We start from the raw sequence: 18,393 nt of genomic DNA on the forward strand, positions 1-18,393 counted from the left end.
CGCTGATCATGGAGTCAACAAATTTCGTCTCGCACTGAGTCACAGCGGGAAGAAATCGGCTCACAAAATACTAGGGTACCGGAGCCTGGTTTCAATTAAGACGACTAATTCAGTCTGACTTGAGTTCAGCGATTTGGAGCCTTCAAACAGAACATACTCAACAGTATTTTGTAGAACACCAGAAGAACACAAGCTACTCCGTAGAGCAGAAATAGACAAAAGGCTTGCCACATGGACAGGATGTGGAATTGCAGAGTAGAACTTGATCTGAAGAATTGCCTCGGATAGAGTCAGTATGTCCACAGAGTTGGAGTCTTCTACGTTTTACGCATGGTTCTAATTCCCTTGTTCTCTCTGCATGTTGTATTGTTTCATGTCCCCAGCACGACCAGCCTTATCGATAAACGGAGCTCCAACTCCTCCGCTCTTTGCCAAGCGTCACTTTCAACCCATCAAGCGCTCTTCTTCTCGCATCTGCTCGCTAATTGTACTACTATTGAATCAACTAATTGACTAGGCTTGCACTCTGCTCAAGAGAACCTCCCTTATGGCATCTCAGAGGATCGCCTCCGCACTCGCGGAGATTGAGTCGTCCACCAACCCACAGACCAAGCTCCAGCAGTACAACAACCTTCTCTCCGAGATCACGTCCACATCATCCGAACATGAGCTTGGCCAAGACCTCATCTACTATCTTGACTCGGTACTCAGCGAAGAAATTAGCATCGTAGCGGCGCGACCGCTTCTCGACTCCTTCATCGCCGTCCTTCGGAAACTCACACCCGAAACGCAGATCAAAGTCGGCCAGCATGCAGTGACACTGCTCCAGTCTCGGTCTTCATCCGTCGAGGAGCAAGACTCCCAGATTCGCGAGATTCTCGCGGACGCATACGAGTCCCAGGAGGAGTACGCGGCCGCCGCACGTGCACTACAGGGCATTCACATCGACAGCTCGCAGAGACTCGTCTCGGACGCCGCCAAGGTGCGGCTATGGATACGAATTGTACGACTATACCTGGAGGAGGACGATACGACCAGTGCAGAGGGGTTCCTGAACAAAATCAAGAACCTACCCAGCAAGATCGAGGACCACGAACTGAAGCTCCATTTCAAGCTATCGCAGGCCCGGATCCTCGATGCGCGACGGCGGTTCCTGGATGCGAGCCAGGAATACTTCAATGTCAGTTTGGCCGGTGGCGTGGACGAGAGCGATCGGCTACAAGCGCTTGCTGCTGCGATCCGGTGTGCGGTCCTTGCCCCGGCGGGACCGCAGCGCTCTCGCATCCTCGCTACGCTGTACAAGGACGACCGTGCGACTTCCGTTGAGGAGTTCGGAATTCTTGAAAAGATGTTCTTGGATAGACTCCTAGATCCAGCTGAGATTGCTGCCTTTTCTGAACGACTAGCTCCGCACCAGTTGGCTCGAACAGCAGACGGCACCACAGTGCTTGACAAGGCTGTGGTCGAGCATAACCTCGTTGCCGCCAGTAAGCTTTACGAGAACATTACGACGGACGCACTGGGTGCGATCCTGGGTCTCAAAGAGAGCGGAGATATGACGGCGGGCGAAAAGGCGGAGGCCTACGCGGCGCGGATGGTCGAGCAGGGTCGACTGAACGGTAGCATTGACCAAATTGCTGGTGTGATTTACTTTGACTCGAGCGAGGGCGGGTCGGCCACTGCAACGGGACGACATATCCGGCAGTGGGATGCGGGGGTGCAGGGTCTCGCGGAAGATGTGGAACGGGTTGCAGCTAGTATTAGAGATGCATTTCCGGTATGTGCTCATTCAGTCTGGTAGCCGACCTGTGGCTAATGGTGTTTAGGAGTTTGCTGTGGGACAGATGGTGCAATAGAGCGCTATATCTGGAACGACTTGACGGCCAATGAACCCAGGCAGTATTATTTTCTCTTCTATTGAAAGATATTCAGTGACTCAGATTCATTAGGCTTAATATATCATGTATTAGACACGTATAGGATTGCTTTGCATCACAATAGGGTAAACGAAGGATACCGGTCCACTCAGGTCGAGGGACTTGCTGATACCAGGATACATGACAATGAAGGACAGTAGGGAGACGTTATAATAACCGACGTTGATGATATAATGAGTGAAAGACAGATGGGTATATCTACTTTTAGATTACCGTCAAGCGAAGGAGTATTCGCATTTGGGTATAAGAATCATACTAGCTGGAGATGAACCTCCAGCGTCAGGGCATAATTGGTTCCATCCGGGTCGTTAGGGCCAACAAACTGCTCGAATCGAGGCCCGGGCCAGGGGCTAGAATGAATAGGGGCGAGGCTTTTTGGTTTCTCGCCATCTGGAGAAGTGGACTTACTAGTTCTGTGTGTAACAGTCTGGCAAAACACTGGAGAAAGCTCTCCTAGTTTGTCGACATTGGACAGGACGGGAGAACTTGGTCCGCGAATGTCTTTCAGAAGGAGCAAATTACTCCCCTTTGCTGCGTATATATTGGTGTAGGACATCATGTAAGTGATCAAGTCTGTGATCTGAGGGATGCAGCGTCCTGACTGATCTTGATGTCCGTTCGAACTGCAATGTCCTTAGGACTGAGGTAATCGTCTGGCGGGACCTCGGTATCGGTAGTGGCTCGGGACATGAGACCTTCCTCCATCTTAAAGTAGGCGGATGCAGGAGACTTTGGGCTTGACAAAGTGGCGAGGTGGGAGCCAGTGTAGTCGGTTCTGATGTAGTAAGGAGCCGTAGTCTTGCGGCTGCCAGACAGCTTGAGTGTCGGAAAGAGCCCGCGGATGATGGGGAGACAAGAGCAGATAAGCCCGATGGACGGCTCGATATGCGTCCAAAGCGTGGCCTGGTAGACAGTAAAGGTCGTATCGGATGTTTTGATCCAGAAGAGCACGACGATCCGGTAGATACTAGCGAAACAGACAAAAGCACCTAGGGCGAATACGCCATTCAAAGCGAGCTTGTCCTGCCATGCTCTTTGTAGCCCCCAAATCATGGGAATAGGCAAGGCCAATATGACGAAATCCATAATGACGTTGAAGGCCTGGTTGACGATGAAGAACTTGTTCCCGTCAAAACAGTGACCGTCAATGCTTTTGTCCCAGTACGCTCTGAGAGGACGGCACTGTACGGCACAAGCAAGGAAAATACCTGCTCCCCAGCTGGCGATGAGGATATTGAGAGCGAATGTCACTAATTGGAAACTTTTTGTGTTGAACAGCCGACGATAGAAGCATATGATGGAGATCTTGATAGCAGGACATAGTATGAAGTAGGTGAACTGATTCGACAAGAAGATCTAACCGGCAAGACTCAGCAAGACAGCAAGAAGAAGGTGACAAGGTAAATCGTGTTACTGACCTTGCCAAAGTTCATCATCGTTTCCATGTCCAAGTCTGCTTGATGCTGGCCATTGCCTCCAATGGCAACCCCTATCACATGTGGTCAGCAACTGGTTCGAAGCGCTGGACGCGATGGGACTTACAGAGAACCAATTCAATCTCCATGGCAATCAACATGACAATTGACAAGAAGCATAAGTAGTCATCTACTCCAAGTTTGACTCTTCGCTTGATCCTCGCAAAGACACGGAGGATGACGGCGAGCACCGAAAGGCCGACCAGTACCGACACAATAGCAATCATACTCTTCCCTCTAGAAGTTATCGCCATTTTGATTTGCGGTAACAGGTAAGGAATGATAATTTCAGTGGGGTCAAGAAGGATGTTGGGTTTGTGATTTCAAGGAATGGACGACTGTAGTCAGGGCTGATATCCAAATTGCGCTATGCAAACATGAAAGTCTATCAAGCAAGGTACACTATATAAAAGGAGTGACGAAAATGGAGGAGTTCAGTGAGACGGTATATAACTCCAGGACAGACAGCAATCGTGTATCACCGTTGCAGACTGGAGGAAGATGGAATCTTAGGAAGGAAAAGGAACAAAAGTAACCGGGGAGGAGACAAAGCACCATGTTTTTATGTAGGTTATTTCATATTGGCACTCGCAGTATTACTGGTTAAGTGAACGGAGCAGAGGTGTGCAGATGGATCTTCAGGAACCAACAAGATACTGCAGCAACAAACAACTCTTTCCTGATCTGTGTGGCTGTTAGTGATTTGCAACGACGATCCACTAGCCATAGACGAGCACACACAGCAGATGCGGTCCAATATCTTGTCAAATCAAGTTGATGCGTCAGTCTAAGGCAATCAAAACACCTGATCTGAGCATATCTTAACACGAGTGGTTCATGCACAGCTGTGACTGGGCTACACAGAAGCTCAGCAGTGGGGATGAGCAAGGTGTGGCCACTGATAGAGTCACATTTCCTGGGAATTGGTGAACTATTGATTTGGAAGGCCGGTTATATCGTCCCTCTCATCAAGGCTAAGTCGGAAACCAGGTACCCTCGTGGCAGTGGAAAATACTGGCTCCACAGCTGCATGGGGTAGGAAGATCAACAACCTAAGTGAGTAGAAAATCCATCCAGGAATCGGAACACCCATCCAGCAGTCTGAGTGTAACCCTATCAATTCATAGATATGCTTCATATTCTCGAATAATGTATCCTGAAGGGCAATGATGGACCCTGTTGTCGAACGGTGGGAATGAAATGCCGAAAGAGCGATGTTTATCACGTCCGATCTATAAGATTGGCATGCATGTCAAACTCTACTCTTTCCCACAGAATTGCCATGTCGACATCAGGATGATGCTGGACCAGGACAGCTGGAGATTGTACAGTCATCTCATGGATGCTTTTGGCCAGGTCAGTCGGATCATTGAATTCCGACATCACACCCCGCTGTGTGATTTTTAGCACACAGGATGATAAGATGCTGCTGCTTTGGGAGGAAGGCGTCGTCCTTCCTAATACAGTTCCACTTGATCCTGTCTAGGGAATAAACGCAGATGGGTTTGGCCATGAGCAAATTGATCCACACATGAAGCTGATAAATTTGCAATCCGGGAGGGAAGAAAGAAAGAAAATCAATAGTCTCTTATGATGTTATCCACCGAACCGTTCAAGGACTTAGCAAAATACCGAGGTCGCAGTCAGTCCGTCTGATCTCATGTCGCCTGTCGATAAGACAATCATCTCTTCATTTGGAAAAAGCGCTTTCGACTTCAACTCCGGGAGTCAACGACCGCTGACATCCATTGTCCTCTCTGGTCCCAATCACTAAATGATCTCATGCTCATGATTGGTCGATATTCTCATGTTGTTAAATTGTTTCCATTCTCAGCTCTCATCACGATCCACAAGAGCGGGAGGCTTCGACTCTTCTTTGAATGCCTCAAGTGCTCGGCTCCACTAAAGCGGGACATCTCTTGAATTTTGCACTGTTCACGGATCTCATTCGCATTGGGACCATGCAGCTCATGTTTGAGTAAAAAACTGATCGCTCCCTCCCTGGCAGTCGGCGAACAACGGACGCCATTCCCAAATTTGGTTGAGTAATGGGGTCGAAACTACTCAGGTTTAGGGGCCCGTCATTTGCTCACGACCATGGGTTGTCCTGCAAGATCGACGCCCACAATACTCTAGAAGGTTAATTGTGAGCTGATCGAGTCAGGGAAAGAGAAGCCCGGCTGGGGCTGATGCTTGGTTGATGGATTTACTCTGAGTCTCTAGAACATATCCCTCAAGATTTAATAGTCTGGAAGATCTATTCATCGGCCATTATTATTAAAGCATAATCCCTTGCCATGTGTGAGACACCAACAGTTCCGGCTTTTTCGGGCTACTGTTAAAAACGTCCATGTGGGAGACGGGGAGAGTTGATCGTGCTCAAGCTCCAGCAGGTGTTTGCAACATGGTTTTTCTTATGGAATGATATAAATAATATGCACGCACAGATATGATTAGTGAAGACCATTCTTCTTTGCCATTTTATCTACAAGTGTCTATAGAGTACAGTAGAAAGTGGCTTCTTTTTGAATAATAAGGTAAGGATATCTAGTGGCATTGGAAGTGGAGTATTGAGATCTACACATTATTTGTGAACAAAAGAGGAAGATATTCAAGAGTCATAACTAATAACCGAGTTGGAGTAGCTGTTAGCGTAAAATAGAATGTCATAGTTTGATAATATTATTAGTTTACTTCTGTACTACTTTCTTCGATATTCAGTTGCCTTCCCCTCACTCGGCTTGCCTCGCACTCATTCAATTGTATCCCGAGTCGAGAAGTTATGTTCATCGTCGTCAAATCGCTCTATCGACCCAGGAACAGTTCTCTTCGCTAAGACCTGACCATCTCACTATCCCAGAAAATGGCCTCCAACAGTGCAAGCAGCGCACCTGTCCCTCCCTCCGTGATTCCTTTGATTATCAACGGCAAGGAGGAAGTCACCCCTACAACATTTGACGTGATCAGCCCCTACACCAACAAACCCTGCTGGACTACAGCCAGTGCCACCCCCCAAGATGCAGTCCGCGCGGTCGAAGCCGCCGAGGACGCATTCCCAGCATGGTCGCAGACCAAACCGACCGTTCGCAGAGACATCCTGCTCAAGGCCGCGGATATACTGGAGAGTCGCCTGGTCCAGAACGCCGAGTATATGCGCACTGAGATGGGAGCCGACGTCGGCGCATCGCAGTTCTTCATCGTCCCGCTGGGTATTCGCATGCTGAGGGAAATTGCTGGGCGCATCACTTCTATTTGCGGAAGCGTGCCGGTTGTTGAGGAGGAGGGCCAGAGTGCAATCATTTATAAGGAGCCAATGGGCGTGATTCTGGGAATTGTTCCGTGGTAGGTTAGCATACAGTACCACGAGGCGCTGATGGTCTGCGATGGTTATATTTCGAGACGGTGCTAACTGTCTTCCGCGACAAAGGAACGCGCCGTATGTATTCGGCATTCGATCCGCGGCTTGCGCGCTCGCAGCCGGTAACACCACCGTTCTGAAATCCTCGGAACTCTCGCCGTGTTCATACTGGGCAATCGCGCGTGCGTTTGCAGATGCTGGCCTGCCTGCGGGCTGCTTCAACCTCATATCATGCCGTCCACAAGACGCCCCTGACGTTGTCAATGCTATGATTGAACACCCGGCCGTGCGGAAAATCAATTTCACTGGTAGCACGGCCGTGGGGCGCAAGATTGCTCGCGCATGTGGCCAGAACCTGAAACCCTGTCTGATGGAACTGGGAGGAAAGAATAGCGCTATTGTCTGCGAAGATGCCAACATCGAAACCGCTGTCAAGGCGGTTCTGGCGGGGGCTTTCTTAAACGTATAAACCCTCACGGTTACTTTATATGCTTTGCACTCATAAGCTAACTCTGCCTTAGTCTGGCCAAATTTGCATGTCTACTGACAGAATTCTCATTCACTCGTCCATTGCGCCGGCGTTCATGGATGCGTTGAAGAAAGCCCTCGGATCGAATCTCGACCCTTCTGCGCCGCCTCCCACATTGGTCAACGTTGCCTCTAAGGCGCGGGTGGAGGGCATGATTGACAGGGCTCTCGAATCAGGCGCTCACCTCATCCACGGGTCACTCGACAAGACAGTGGGAAAATCAGGTGTGCGCATGGCCCCGGTACTTCTTGGTGGCGTGAGAGAAGACATGGAGGTATGGCAAGAGGAAGCCTTTGCCTCGCTGGCAGCATGCATGGTGGTCAACAGCGACGAGGAAGCCATCCGCATCGCCAACAGCAGTGGCTACGGATTGTCCGCGGCCGTTTTCACCGAGGATTTGAGGAAGGGGTTGGCGATTGCCAAGAAGATACAATCTGGGTCAGTATTTTGGGTATCATATTAGTCTCTTTACAACACTAACAGGTTGCAGCGCTGTACACATCAACAGTATGACTATTCATGACGAACCTGTCTTACCCCATGGCGGTGTGAAGAACAGTGGATGGGGCCGATTCAACGCTGCTCAGGGACTAGAAGAGTTCCTTGTCACCAAGAGCGTGACATGGATGGATTGACGATGTGATGCGCACGCCTGCTTTGTATGAGAATACCATCTAGGTCTAGAATCTAGGTTGCGTCCTGACGCTTGAGCTATTGTCAAATGTACTTCTCGGTAATCTACTGCTGTAAATCATACATCACCGAATGGCAACCGGGATCTACAAGTACAGCTCTGCCTTGAATATCCACTTCGGGTTTATCGGCCGAGTAAAGCCCCGATTGTTGCAACCAGAAATGCTCTTGTTTGATATCCGAACAAGCTGTCGCAAATGTCGAAGCCCGGTCAAGGTTTCCCGAGGACAATCCTGACTTAGTGCCTCGGGAGAAGTACCACCGAGAGCATATCGACAAGTAGCGTTTTCGACTAGTTGCCATATATCGCAAAAATCGCATCAATACTTACGCTCATCATGATAAATAGGCGATATAATTAGACATAGAAATAAGCTGCTAAAGCATCTAGTGCCCAGTACTAGTCGTCTTCTCTCAAATCTCAGATGCAGAGGATCGGCTATTGGATACCCAAGACAGTAACTTCAATAGGCGACCTGATTATGTCAGATTTTCTTGCCGGCTATTGATGGTTGCCAGGATGAGATCATTGACTGCTGTAAATGGAAAGTTAATTGCCAACGATTCCACGTGATCAATTACCGACGTGTACCTATCAGTATCCCGGATGGGGGAATCTGTACAAGCTCGATATCATGGGGAAAGGATTATTGTGTACTTTTCAAGATAACGTTGATGGGATAGTAGTGAACAGATGGAATGTATATGAATTGAATGGGCCAGAGCTTGGGTTGATGAGCTGATATCATACCATAATGGAGAGGTACATTCTCGGTCCGAGGTACAAACTGAGCTTTGCTCTACCATCATTTGGCTGATGCTGCCTCTTGCGTGGTTTAAGTAGCGAACATACTAGTGGGACAATCTTCATGATATGGCATGATGAGCGCACCACAGTAGAATGAGACTAGTGAAAAGCAGAGTGTTACACTTTTATCCTGGACACTCCTCAGCTCAGATATGGTTCTTCACGTTCCACTAAGGTATCCGTTGGTAGCAGGAGTCAAGTTGTCGCACCTGACCATTTACATAGCTTGAATTATTAAGCGCTCCATCAGGCTAGAACTCTCAGCAAGTACTATAGACGTGTCTTCTCCGTGCATGAATGGAGAAACCAAAGACGGGACGACAGCTGACTTGGGTTCTTAAAGAGCATGTGAAAATCCCCTGGGGTAGGCTGATGCGGAGGAACAGCACCTGCTGGCCTGGTGACTGTGGGTGATGATTACATGGCATTTTCCCCTAACACAATGCCAATAAATGAGGCATAGATCACTTTGTAGAATAATGGGTTTCTCTCGCATGTGATGGACATTGACAGGGATGAGGAGGACTAACTGATGAGTATTCAAGCCAGTTCTTCTGTACCTATGTTTTCGAGATGTATCTAGATTTCCCCAGCTGTTCATGATAGAGATGTCAATGTCAATGTCAATTCAATCGATATCCACTACTGCCAAAATATTGGACAAACCAGAATCAATGAATTGAACATTACTCTTGAAGAGACCCATTCTCATATCCATCTCGACCAAAACTACCAAGCGTCCTCGGTCGGATTTCCAGAGAGCTGGCCCACTGTATCCGCAGTTACCATAAGTCTGTGCCTCGGCCGAATAACAGCCAATATGCTGTCGGCTTCTGAATCGTCTCTCCCCCGGATCCTACCCACTTCCTTCCAGCGCCTTTCTGCCCTTCATACTTTAAGTCCTCTTTCCCCATCTTCTGATTTCCCTTTCCCCATCCTTAACCTTCTCCTTCTTGTTTTTTTATTCCCTACATTTTCTTGTATACATAAAGATGGCAACTCCTCCCAGAGTCATCGTCGTCGGTGGTGGATGTGAGTGATAGCTTTCCCCGCATTACTGGATTTGGCCCGGGCGTTCTTGCTGACCATTGTCTCGTCTCTCAGTGTCCGGTCTGAGTGCCGCCCACACCGTCTACCTGAACGGAGGCAATGTCCTCGTTCTTGACAAGCAGGGTGAGTATTTCTTCCAACTCGTGTTCAACCTCGCAAATTCCGTTACAAGAGGGCTAATTTGAACCAGCTTTCTTCGGTGGCAACTCCACCAAGGCTACTTCCGGTATCAACGGTGCCCTCACCCGCACGCAGGTCGAACTGGGCATTCAGGACAGCGTCAAAACTTTCTACGAAGATACCCTTAAATCCGCCAGAGACAAGGCTCGTCCAGAGCTGATCAAGGTCCTTACATACAAGTCAGCTGCTGCGGTCGAATGGCTGCAGGATGTTTTCAACCTCGACCTCACTCTTGTTTCTCGTCTTGGGTAAGTAAAATGATTGTCATGCATTGCAATTTCTGTACTGTTCATGTGCTAATTCCGTGAAGTGGTCACTCCCAGCCCCGCACACACCGTGGTCACGATGCCAAGTTCCCCGGTATGGCCATCACGTACGCTCTCATGCAGCGGTTAGAAGAGCTCAGCGAGAAGGAGCCTGAACGCGTACAAATCATCAAGAAGGCTCGTGTCACCAAGGTCAACAAGTCGGGAGACACAATCACCGGTGTCACTTACGAGCTGAACGGCGAGACCAAGACCGCAGACGGGGTTGTCATCCTCGCTACTGGTGGTTACGCTGCTGACTTTGGCGACGGCTCTCTCCTGAAACAGCACCGCCCCGACACCTTCGGCCTGTCCAGCACCAACGGCACTCACGCTACCGGTGATGGTCAGAAGATGCTGATGGCTATCGGCGCGAACGGTATTGACATGGACAAGGTTCAGGTGCACCCTACCGGTCTGGTCGACCCTAAGGATCCCACCGCTAAGTTCAAGTTCCTCGCTGCTGAAGCTCTTCGTGGTGAGGGTGGTATCCTGCTCAACTCAGACGGACAGCGCTTCTCTGACGAGCTCGGCCACCGTGATTACGTCTCCGGCCAGATGTGGAAGGAGAAGGAGAAGGGCAAGTGGCCCATCCGCCTGGTCCTCAACAGCAAGGCCTCTAATGTTCTGGACTTCCACACCCGTCACTACTCCGGCCGTGGTCTGATGAAGAAGATGACCGGCAAGGAGTTGGCCAAGGAGATCGGCTGTGGTGAGGCTGCTCTCAAGAAGACTTTCGATGAATACAACCTCATCGCCGAGGGCAAGAAGAAGGACCCCTGGGGCAAGCGCTTCTTCCACAACATGCCCTTTGACATCAACGATGAATTCCATGTCTCCCTCATGGAGCCCGTGTTGCACTTCACCATGGGTGGTATCGAGATCAACGAGCACGCTCAGGTCCTCAACTCCGAGAAGAAGCCTTTCAATGGTCTCTACGCTTGTGGTGAACTTGCGGGTGGTGTCCACGGTGCCAATCGTCTTGGTGGTTCTTCTCTCCTGGGCTGCGTTGTCTACGGTCGTGTTGCTGGTGATAGTGCCAGCCAGTACCTGTTCAAGAAGCTGACGTCCGGCTCCACCACCGCCCAACAGCGTCTAGGCCAAATCTCCCTGCACATCGATCCTTCCACTCCCGGCAAGATCTCCGTCGAGTGGAACGGTGCCGCTGCCAGCGGCGCTGGCGGTGCTCAGGTGACTGCTGCCCCTGAGGCTGTCCAGACTGGCGGTCAGGGCGCCCCTGCCCCCGCTGCCGCGGCCTCGAAGCCCAATGACATTTCGAACTTCAAGATTCCCGAGAAGGAGTACACCATGGAGGAGGTTGCCAAGCACAACAAGAAGGATGACCTCTGGATCGTTGTCAAGGGTGTTGTCCTGGACGTTACCAACTGGCTTGACGAGCACCCCGGTGGTGCCAACGCCCTGTTCAACTTCATGGGTCGTGATGCTACGGAAGGTATGTCATCTCATCCTCGAACCACCAGACGCCCCTGCTAACAACTCTCCAGAATTCGCTATGCTCCATGACGATGAAGTCATCCCCAAGTACGCGTCCCAGATCGTCATCGGCCGGGTCAAGGGCCAAACCCCCAGCCTGGAATTCTAAGTGCGTGAGATATAGAGGTGGACATGAGACGTATTATTTGAGTACAGGGAGAGCCAAAAACCCATGACGCGACCGTTCTGAACTTCTGATACATACCCCTTTTGATTTTATTTGACGTCCTGTTACTTCGTACTATTTTTTTTGTGATGAGATGCAGGGATGATGTCACCTGATACTTATATGATTAGCTTATTGGTCTGTAAGATACAATTCAAATATCTTCAAGGTTCATTTCCAATTGTACATCTCTAAGTGCGTTCTTTACGCTTCGTGAGCATTACTCCCCCCAATATAGTGCGAGTATTGACACATCAGTGTCGGTAAATATTGTACAGTGAAAATCCAAGCCTAATAGCAAGGCAAGCGTCCCCAGTGAACAAGGTGAGACTCTGACCTCTGACATATATCAGGTCTGCATATGCCTCAAAATCATCTTCAATCGTCTAACAGCAGGCCCGTCCTCCACGGGAGCGCCCTGCTCCTTACGCTCCTCCATTTCCTTCGCCGCCGCCTCGAGTGTCGGGCGCAGGTACCCCCAGACTTCATCATGGTATCGCTCCTCGACAGCGATCCACTCCGCTACACCCGGCAGACCCTTCAGAACGGCATCCCGCAGCGCCGTGGCGTCCGTAGCCTGCGCAGCTGGCACGCTGTCGAGGACCGACTGGATGTCCGGGACGAGACTGAGGGACGTGAGTCTATGTGTCAGTGACAACGGTTCTGTAGCCGGCGTCGGCGTCGAGGTCTCGAGCGCGGCGTGGCGGCGGAAGGACTCGATCATTTGGATCTCCGACGGGGTAAGTTGTGGGGGGAGGAGCTCCGTCTCGACAGGTTCAAAGGGCTCCTCGGCGGTGGAGGGAAACTCGGGGTCGAAGGACGCATCTGAGAGGAGGGAGACGACTGCTTCGCCGTCGGAGGGGAGAGGGGTAGCGGTCGTGGGGAGGGTGTTTTGCCAGGTGGTGTTCAGACCCGAGGATGAGGACGAGGGCTCGATATTTGAGAAGGCAGATAGTGCTTCGCTTGCTTTGCCTTTGCCTTTCTCTGTGTCTGTTTCCGTTTCTGTTGAAGGAGGAAAGTCGATTCTGTCGTGTACTTGGCTTTCATCGTATGTGCACTGGAATTCATCCTCAGTGAGGGGTGGGAGCTCGAATGCACCCTGTTGACCTGCCGACGATGAGCGAAATGATGCTGCAGGGTGATTGGCCAAAACTCGATTCGAGGAAGTAGGGGTCGCGGTCTCTCTGTACTGTTCTGCTGCTGCTAGGGCGGAGGACGATGCCGAGGACGATGGTCCGGCTTTGCTGCCGCTTCCCAACACCTGCGCTGCGTCTGCGGATGAACCAGCTGCATTAAAAGCACTCCATGCCAGACCCGCTGCGGAATTTTGAATGCGATTAGCAAGAGACGGAGAGTTTTGACTCTCTGGGTCACTCTTGCGAGAGTCGGCCTGTTTTCTGGGGTCGTTGGGGGATTTCTCGCCAGTGCCCCGCTTCGCGCTGTTGTCGGACATGGTCAATAGCGGGGATTATCTGTACGACACTCCGTGCACATTCAAGGGGTTGCTGGCGGACGCACGACGGAAATAAAATCCTAGTTAAAGTGAAATCAGTCGAGCAGAGAATATCAACAGATGATTGTCAAGCGGAGGAGTAACGGTGACGATCGATCGTCTATGTTGCAAGCCATCGGCACGCGGTCTGTCATTATTCGGCTTAATGGAGTCGGAATGGACAGGAAGACATGTGACGAGCCTCAGGCCATCATTTCATGAAGACTGGACGGTTAGCAGTCCCGAAGTGAGTAATGAATATACTACAATGCAATTTGTATAAGTTAGAGTTCGTGATAGTATGGCCTTTGGCAATGACAGTCGTCCTTGAATGGTCTCAATAGGCTGAGATTCAAAATCGCCCATGAGAGATTATTGAATTGCCATGTGAGCTGGACCACGAAGGGTTTTATGACATTAGGAAGAAACAGACAAGCTCTTTTCAGCGCTTCAGCAATGAGATCTGTTCCTGAAGACACAATTAGAAATGAGGCTAGGTTGTATGTCTGCGACTATGAGTCTCGAATCCAGTCATGGTCCAGACAAAACATAGTAAGAACAGGATACAGAGTTGCAACGACCAAGTGGTTGATGTCAGCGTAATTGGGCGTCTCTGCGTTGCTGGAGACTAGCAGTTTGCCCGCGTCTCCACCACCGCCTCACCTCAACACCTTGACTAAGGTACTACTCCTACAGTCGTGTCTCTCTGTCGGAACTGACCTAATCGTTCTACCTAACCTAACCTAACTCTTCCCCTCCCACTCACCGGCTTTCTTGCTTCCTAAGCTTCTCCAACAGACTCCCTCGTCTGTTGTTGCTTGCTATTTTCGATATCTTCTCCTCATTCATCTCTTCCTCAGATAATCAATTCAAACGAGGCAAGAAAAGGGCTGACTGTATCTACTACACCGAAATTTTTACTCCACTCACCCCTCTTCCGGACCTCAATCAGCCCAGGCTGTCAATCATTTGTCGTCTTCAGCCTGCAAAAAGTCACCTACATACGAACAAGGGTCTCTCTGCCTTACGAAATCCTGTCTGACGTCGCAATCCTCCCGCACTTTCCTCCCCTCACTCTTCTATATCTACTGATAGAACCAGTCTAAACCTGTCGCACTCTTCATTGAAATTCCCCACTCGAGGCTCGCTTCTCCATCGGACCTGGTCGTCATAGCCGCTATCATTCCAAGCAGAAACAACAGAAGCAAAATAGAACCCAGAAAAAAAAATAATATCACCATCCTTTCCTGAACCCCAACGTCGGATCCCATCTGTCACGTTCCCATCGAGAACCGTTATCAAGTTCCTGAGCCCAGGATTATAGATTTCTTTTATCTCGGATCCGCTCAACTACCCTAGTCAAGGGTGGTATCTGAAGGAAAATGGTAGACCGGGAGCCAGGTACACCTACCTGGAAGTTTACACAGTGAGTTCCCTGCGCATAGACATTCCCGTCAGAGTGGGTTCCGTGGCCTCAGCCGCGTCAACCATCCAACGATTGTCTCCTTTATGTCCAATGGTGCTCAAGAATGGGTATTTGGACTGAAAGGATGAGCTCTGCCGATGTCCTCGCGTTCCACCTAGGCTCATGCGTTCTTTCGCAGAGCAAGTCACTGACTATTCTGACATAGATGCTTTGGTGACAAAGGCGATGTGGAAGATATCACAGAAGGTATGATAAGCGTCTTATGTCGTGCGCTCGATTACCACAGGTACTCGATCACGACTAAATTTTGGAGTGCAATGGAATGAACAATCGAATCCTGACAATGTCACAGCGGATATCATCTCGACCGTCGAGTTCGACCACACCGGTAACTATCTGGCTACGGGAGACAAGGGCGGGAGAGTAGTGCTGTTTGAGAGGAATGAGACGGTAGCGACAACCTTTTCTTTCCACAGCAGCAATGCACAGGGTTCTAATGAGTCAACCAGAAAAAAACCTGCGAGTATAAGTTTCACACCGAGTTTCAGTCGCACGAGCCGGAATTCGACTACCTAAAATCACTAGAGATCGAAGAGAAGATCAACAAGATAAAGTGGTGTAGACGACAAAACGCTTCCCATTTCCTCCTTTCAACGAATGACAAAACGATAAAACTGTGGAAGGTGTTTGACAAGTCGCTGAAGGTGGTAGCGGAGAACAACTTATCGAACGAGCTTACACCCGCGGGTGCTGTTGGTGGTGGAGGGGCGCCGCGCGCCCCCCGTTTGTCCTTTAAGGACGCATCAGCTTTGAAGCTTCCACGGATGACACATCATGATACGGTCGTTGCAGCTGTCCCTCGGAGGACATATGCAAATGCACACGCATATCACATCAACAGTATCTCTGTGAACAGTGATGGGGAGACTTTCATCAGCAGCGACGATCTTCGGATCAACCTGTGGAACCTTAACATCCAAGACCAGAGCTTCAACATTGTCGATATCAAACCTGCAAACATGGAAGAGCTGACAGAGGTCATCACCGCTGCTGAATTCCATCCCATTAGCTGCAATTGGTTTATGTACGCCAGCTCGAAAGGCACAATCAAGCTCGCCGACATGCGGCAGCGCGCGTTGTGCGATGAGCATTCAAAACGTATGTCGTGCATGCTCGATATGAATTCCGTGAAACCCCCTTGGCTGACCTACTTTCCCCTAGTTTTCGAACAAGAGGAAGATGCCTCGTCTCGCTCCTTTTTCTCTGAAATCATCTCATCTATCTCGGACGTCCGTTTCTCGCACGACGGCCGATACATTGTGTCAAGAGACTACCTCACAGTCAAGATCTGGGATGTCAACATGGAGAGGCAACCGGTGAAGACCATTCCGATCCACGAGCATCTACGGCCACGATTGTGTGACACGTACGAGAACGACAGCATCTTCGATAAGTTTGAGGTTGTCTTCTCGGGTGATGCGGAGAACGTTATGACTGGTAGTTATAACAATAACTTTATGATCTATCCCACGGACCCTAGCAAGGAAACGGAGATCGTACTGCAAGCAGACAAGTCCGCCTTCAAGGCCAAGAAGGTCGGTGTGCCGACACCTATGAATAAGAATGGCAAGAAGAACGGGTCCAGGGCCGGTAGCCCTGCTGGTCCTGGCAGTCGGATGAAGAAAGAGACCGATGCGGATCAGATCGATTTCAACAAGAAGATTCTGCACATGAGCTGGCATCCTTATGAGGACAGCATTGCCATCGCTGCTACAAATAACGTGAGTATCCTTGCTCTACATTTCCCCTCCTGTTATCATTCTTGTGATTTTGCAAAGGTGCTAATACAGTCGGAACAGCTGTTTGTCTTCTCCGCCTTGTAAGACTATTGACCGTATATGGTTACATCACAATTGGATGGTCGGGTCAGAAAATGAGACTTTGAGGCAATCCTTATGAGCAAAGTATAGTGCAGAAGAAAAGAGGTTACTAGCAGCATCCGCAGTTCCAAATTCCAAGTTGCCAGTTCCAAATTCAGAATCTTTTTCCTAGCTTTACGTTGGAGTGGTATGTGGTCTCTCTCTTTGGATGATTGATGCTTGCGGGCGTTTTGGTGCGAGGTTTAATAGAGAAAGAAGACGAGAAACAGTTGGTGATGACCCGTTTCCCTTTTCTCCCCATAACACAACCTCTGCATGACGTCGTTTCCGCCCTTTGCGTATTTTCTTGGGCGAGGAGGCATATATGCCTTACACTTGATGCATCGCTGATCCGCAGCTCAGATATGCTGGCTGCGTCACGCGTGCCAAATATCACTATACAGTCGGAAATGTGAGTACACACTTCTGTCTTGTGTAATAGATGATAATGGAGATGTGTTGGTCTTTCTTGATGAAATCTTGTGCCGGAAGCTCTTTGTTTTGTATTACTGTTGATTGATCTTTCAGGGATCACAATTTACGATTACAATCTAGGTACCCATATATATGGGCAGCCAACCTTTTCCTTTGTAAATTAAAGCTTATATATCAAGCATAGTTATCCCAATTCCGGAAACCAATGGTAATAGAGTCAATGAGGCAGTACCCTTACTTCAACAACTGTAGCACTCTATGGAGGAGTAGTCTGTCTAGATTGTAGGGTGTCTTTAGAGTGTTCCCCGAATCCTGCCTGTCAATGACGTCGAAAGCCCTGAGTGACACTTTTAGCGCCAAGGGGGCAGAAAAAGCCCACAGAGAAAGATGGAAGTTTGTCAAACAGTCAAACACAAAGAAGTGGAAAGGGTAAAGGGCAGAATAATCCACCAATCAGCCAATCAGACGGTGATCGCAAAGCTCGGAAAAGCTTCGTCCCGGGCCATTGACTAGGAACGAAAGGGGTTAGCGTCCTGAAAGCCTCCGCCTTGTCTCTTGGAGACCAGCAGTGGTACGTCGCGCGCAAGCCATCATCCCCAAATGATCTACTGCTTGTGTTGGCTGAGGCTGTTTTTTTACCCTTCTAACTCGTTGCCCTTGCTTCTTTGCTCATATATCTGCTTCTCTTCCAATCTGTGTCTTTTTACCTCTGTGTTAACCTTATCTGTGGTAATCCAACTCTGCAGCACAGTGATGGCTTTGTGAAATGACCAGGAGCAAGATCACTTGAGAGTGCAAAAAGGAAGAACCGATCTTGAGCTTTGGCAAAAGTGTCTCTCTACCACTTTTCTTGTCCTTTTCCCACTTCAGCCCTCATACTCCTCCTGTAATACGGAGCAGGCCTCTGTTGTTTGCATTTTGTTCATGCAGAGATCATGAACTCTTCTGGCGGTGATAACTGGCACCCTGCCGGTGGCCCTCCCTCGCACCCTGGGATGGATCAGATGAGCCAACAACCTCGTCCTTTGGGTTCTTTTAGGTATCTTACTCTATCAAGCATTTATGATTCACAGAGACCCTGTCACTGACTCTTTTTTTGAACTTGCAGCCAGAACCCCCCGCCTCA

The 18,393-nt window shown here is 49.6% G+C and overlaps 6 protein-coding genes across 6 annotated transcripts; 4 read left to right on the forward strand and 2 right to left on the reverse strand.

The window, feature by feature from the left end:
* The first annotated feature begins 433 nt into the window (after nt 1–433).
* On the forward strand, nt 434–2,082 carry csnD (PCI domain-containing protein). Its single transcript, XM_742259.2, has 2 exons — nt 434–1,777; nt 1,827–2,082. Exons 1-2 carry the CDS (start codon nt 548–550, stop codon nt 1,854–1,856), a joined length of 1,260 nt encoding a protein of 419 aa, XP_747352.2. The 5' UTR covers nt 434–547; the 3' UTR covers nt 1,857–2,082.
* A 302-nt stretch (nt 2,083–2,384) lies between these two features.
* Nucleotides 2,385–4,133, reverse strand: AFUA_8G05510 (uncharacterized protein). Its single transcript, XM_742260.2, has 3 exons — nt 3,480–4,133; nt 3,356–3,426; nt 2,385–3,293 (listed from the first exon to the last, which is right to left on the reverse strand). Exons 1-3 carry the CDS (start codon nt 3,664–3,666, stop codon nt 2,505–2,507), a joined length of 1,047 nt encoding a protein of 348 aa, XP_747353.1. The 5' UTR covers nt 3,667–4,133; the 3' UTR covers nt 2,385–2,504.
* A 1,985-nt stretch (nt 4,134–6,118) lies between these two features.
* AFUA_8G05520 (aldehyde dehydrogenase) lies at nt 6,119–8,035 on the forward strand. The gene is made up of 4 exons (XM_742261.2): nt 6,119–6,754; nt 6,840–7,233; nt 7,292–7,737; nt 7,790–8,035. The coding sequence occupies exons 1-4, from the start codon at nt 6,276–6,278 to the stop codon at nt 7,932–7,934; spliced, it is 1,464 nt and encodes a 487-aa protein (XP_747354.1). The 5' UTR covers nt 6,119–6,275; the 3' UTR covers nt 7,935–8,035.
* A 1,646-nt stretch (nt 8,036–9,681) lies between these two features.
* On the forward strand, nt 9,682–11,938 carry osm1 (putative fumarate reductase Osm1; the record flags this gene model as incomplete). Its single annotated transcript, XM_742262.2, has 5 exons — nt 9,682–9,832; nt 9,905–9,973; nt 10,041–10,278; nt 10,341–11,788; nt 11,841–11,938. Exons 1-5 carry the CDS (start codon nt 9,793–9,795, stop codon nt 11,936–11,938), a joined length of 1,893 nt encoding a protein of 630 aa, XP_747355.1. The 5' UTR covers nt 9,682–9,792.
* A 406-nt stretch (nt 11,939–12,344) lies between these two features.
* AFUA_8G05540 (uncharacterized protein) lies at nt 12,345–13,448 on the reverse strand (the record flags this gene model as incomplete). The annotated part of the gene is made up of 1 exon (XM_742263.1): nt 12,345–13,448. One exon carries the CDS (start codon nt 13,446–13,448, stop codon nt 12,345–12,347), a length of 1,104 nt encoding a protein of 367 aa, XP_747356.1.
* A 689-nt stretch (nt 13,449–14,137) lies between these two features.
* Nucleotides 14,138–17,153, forward strand: AFUA_8G05560 (protein phosphatase 2A regulatory subunit CDC55). Its single transcript, XM_077805325.1, has 6 exons — nt 14,138–14,913; nt 15,119–15,159; nt 15,266–15,363; nt 15,423–16,071; nt 16,135–16,694; nt 16,773–17,153. The coding sequence occupies exons 1-6, from the start codon at nt 14,870–14,872 to the stop codon at nt 16,794–16,796; spliced, it is 1,416 nt and encodes a 471-aa protein (XP_077661452.1). The 5' UTR covers nt 14,138–14,869; the 3' UTR covers nt 16,797–17,153.
* Nucleotides 17,154–18,393: the final 1,240 nt, after the last annotated feature.

This window comes from Aspergillus fumigatus, chromosome 8 (assembly GCF_000002655.1).
Source record: "Aspergillus fumigatus Af293 chromosome 8, whole genome shotgun sequence".
In the NCBI taxonomy this organism is placed as follows: Eukaryota; Fungi; Ascomycota; class Eurotiomycetes; order Eurotiales; family Aspergillaceae; genus Aspergillus; species Aspergillus fumigatus.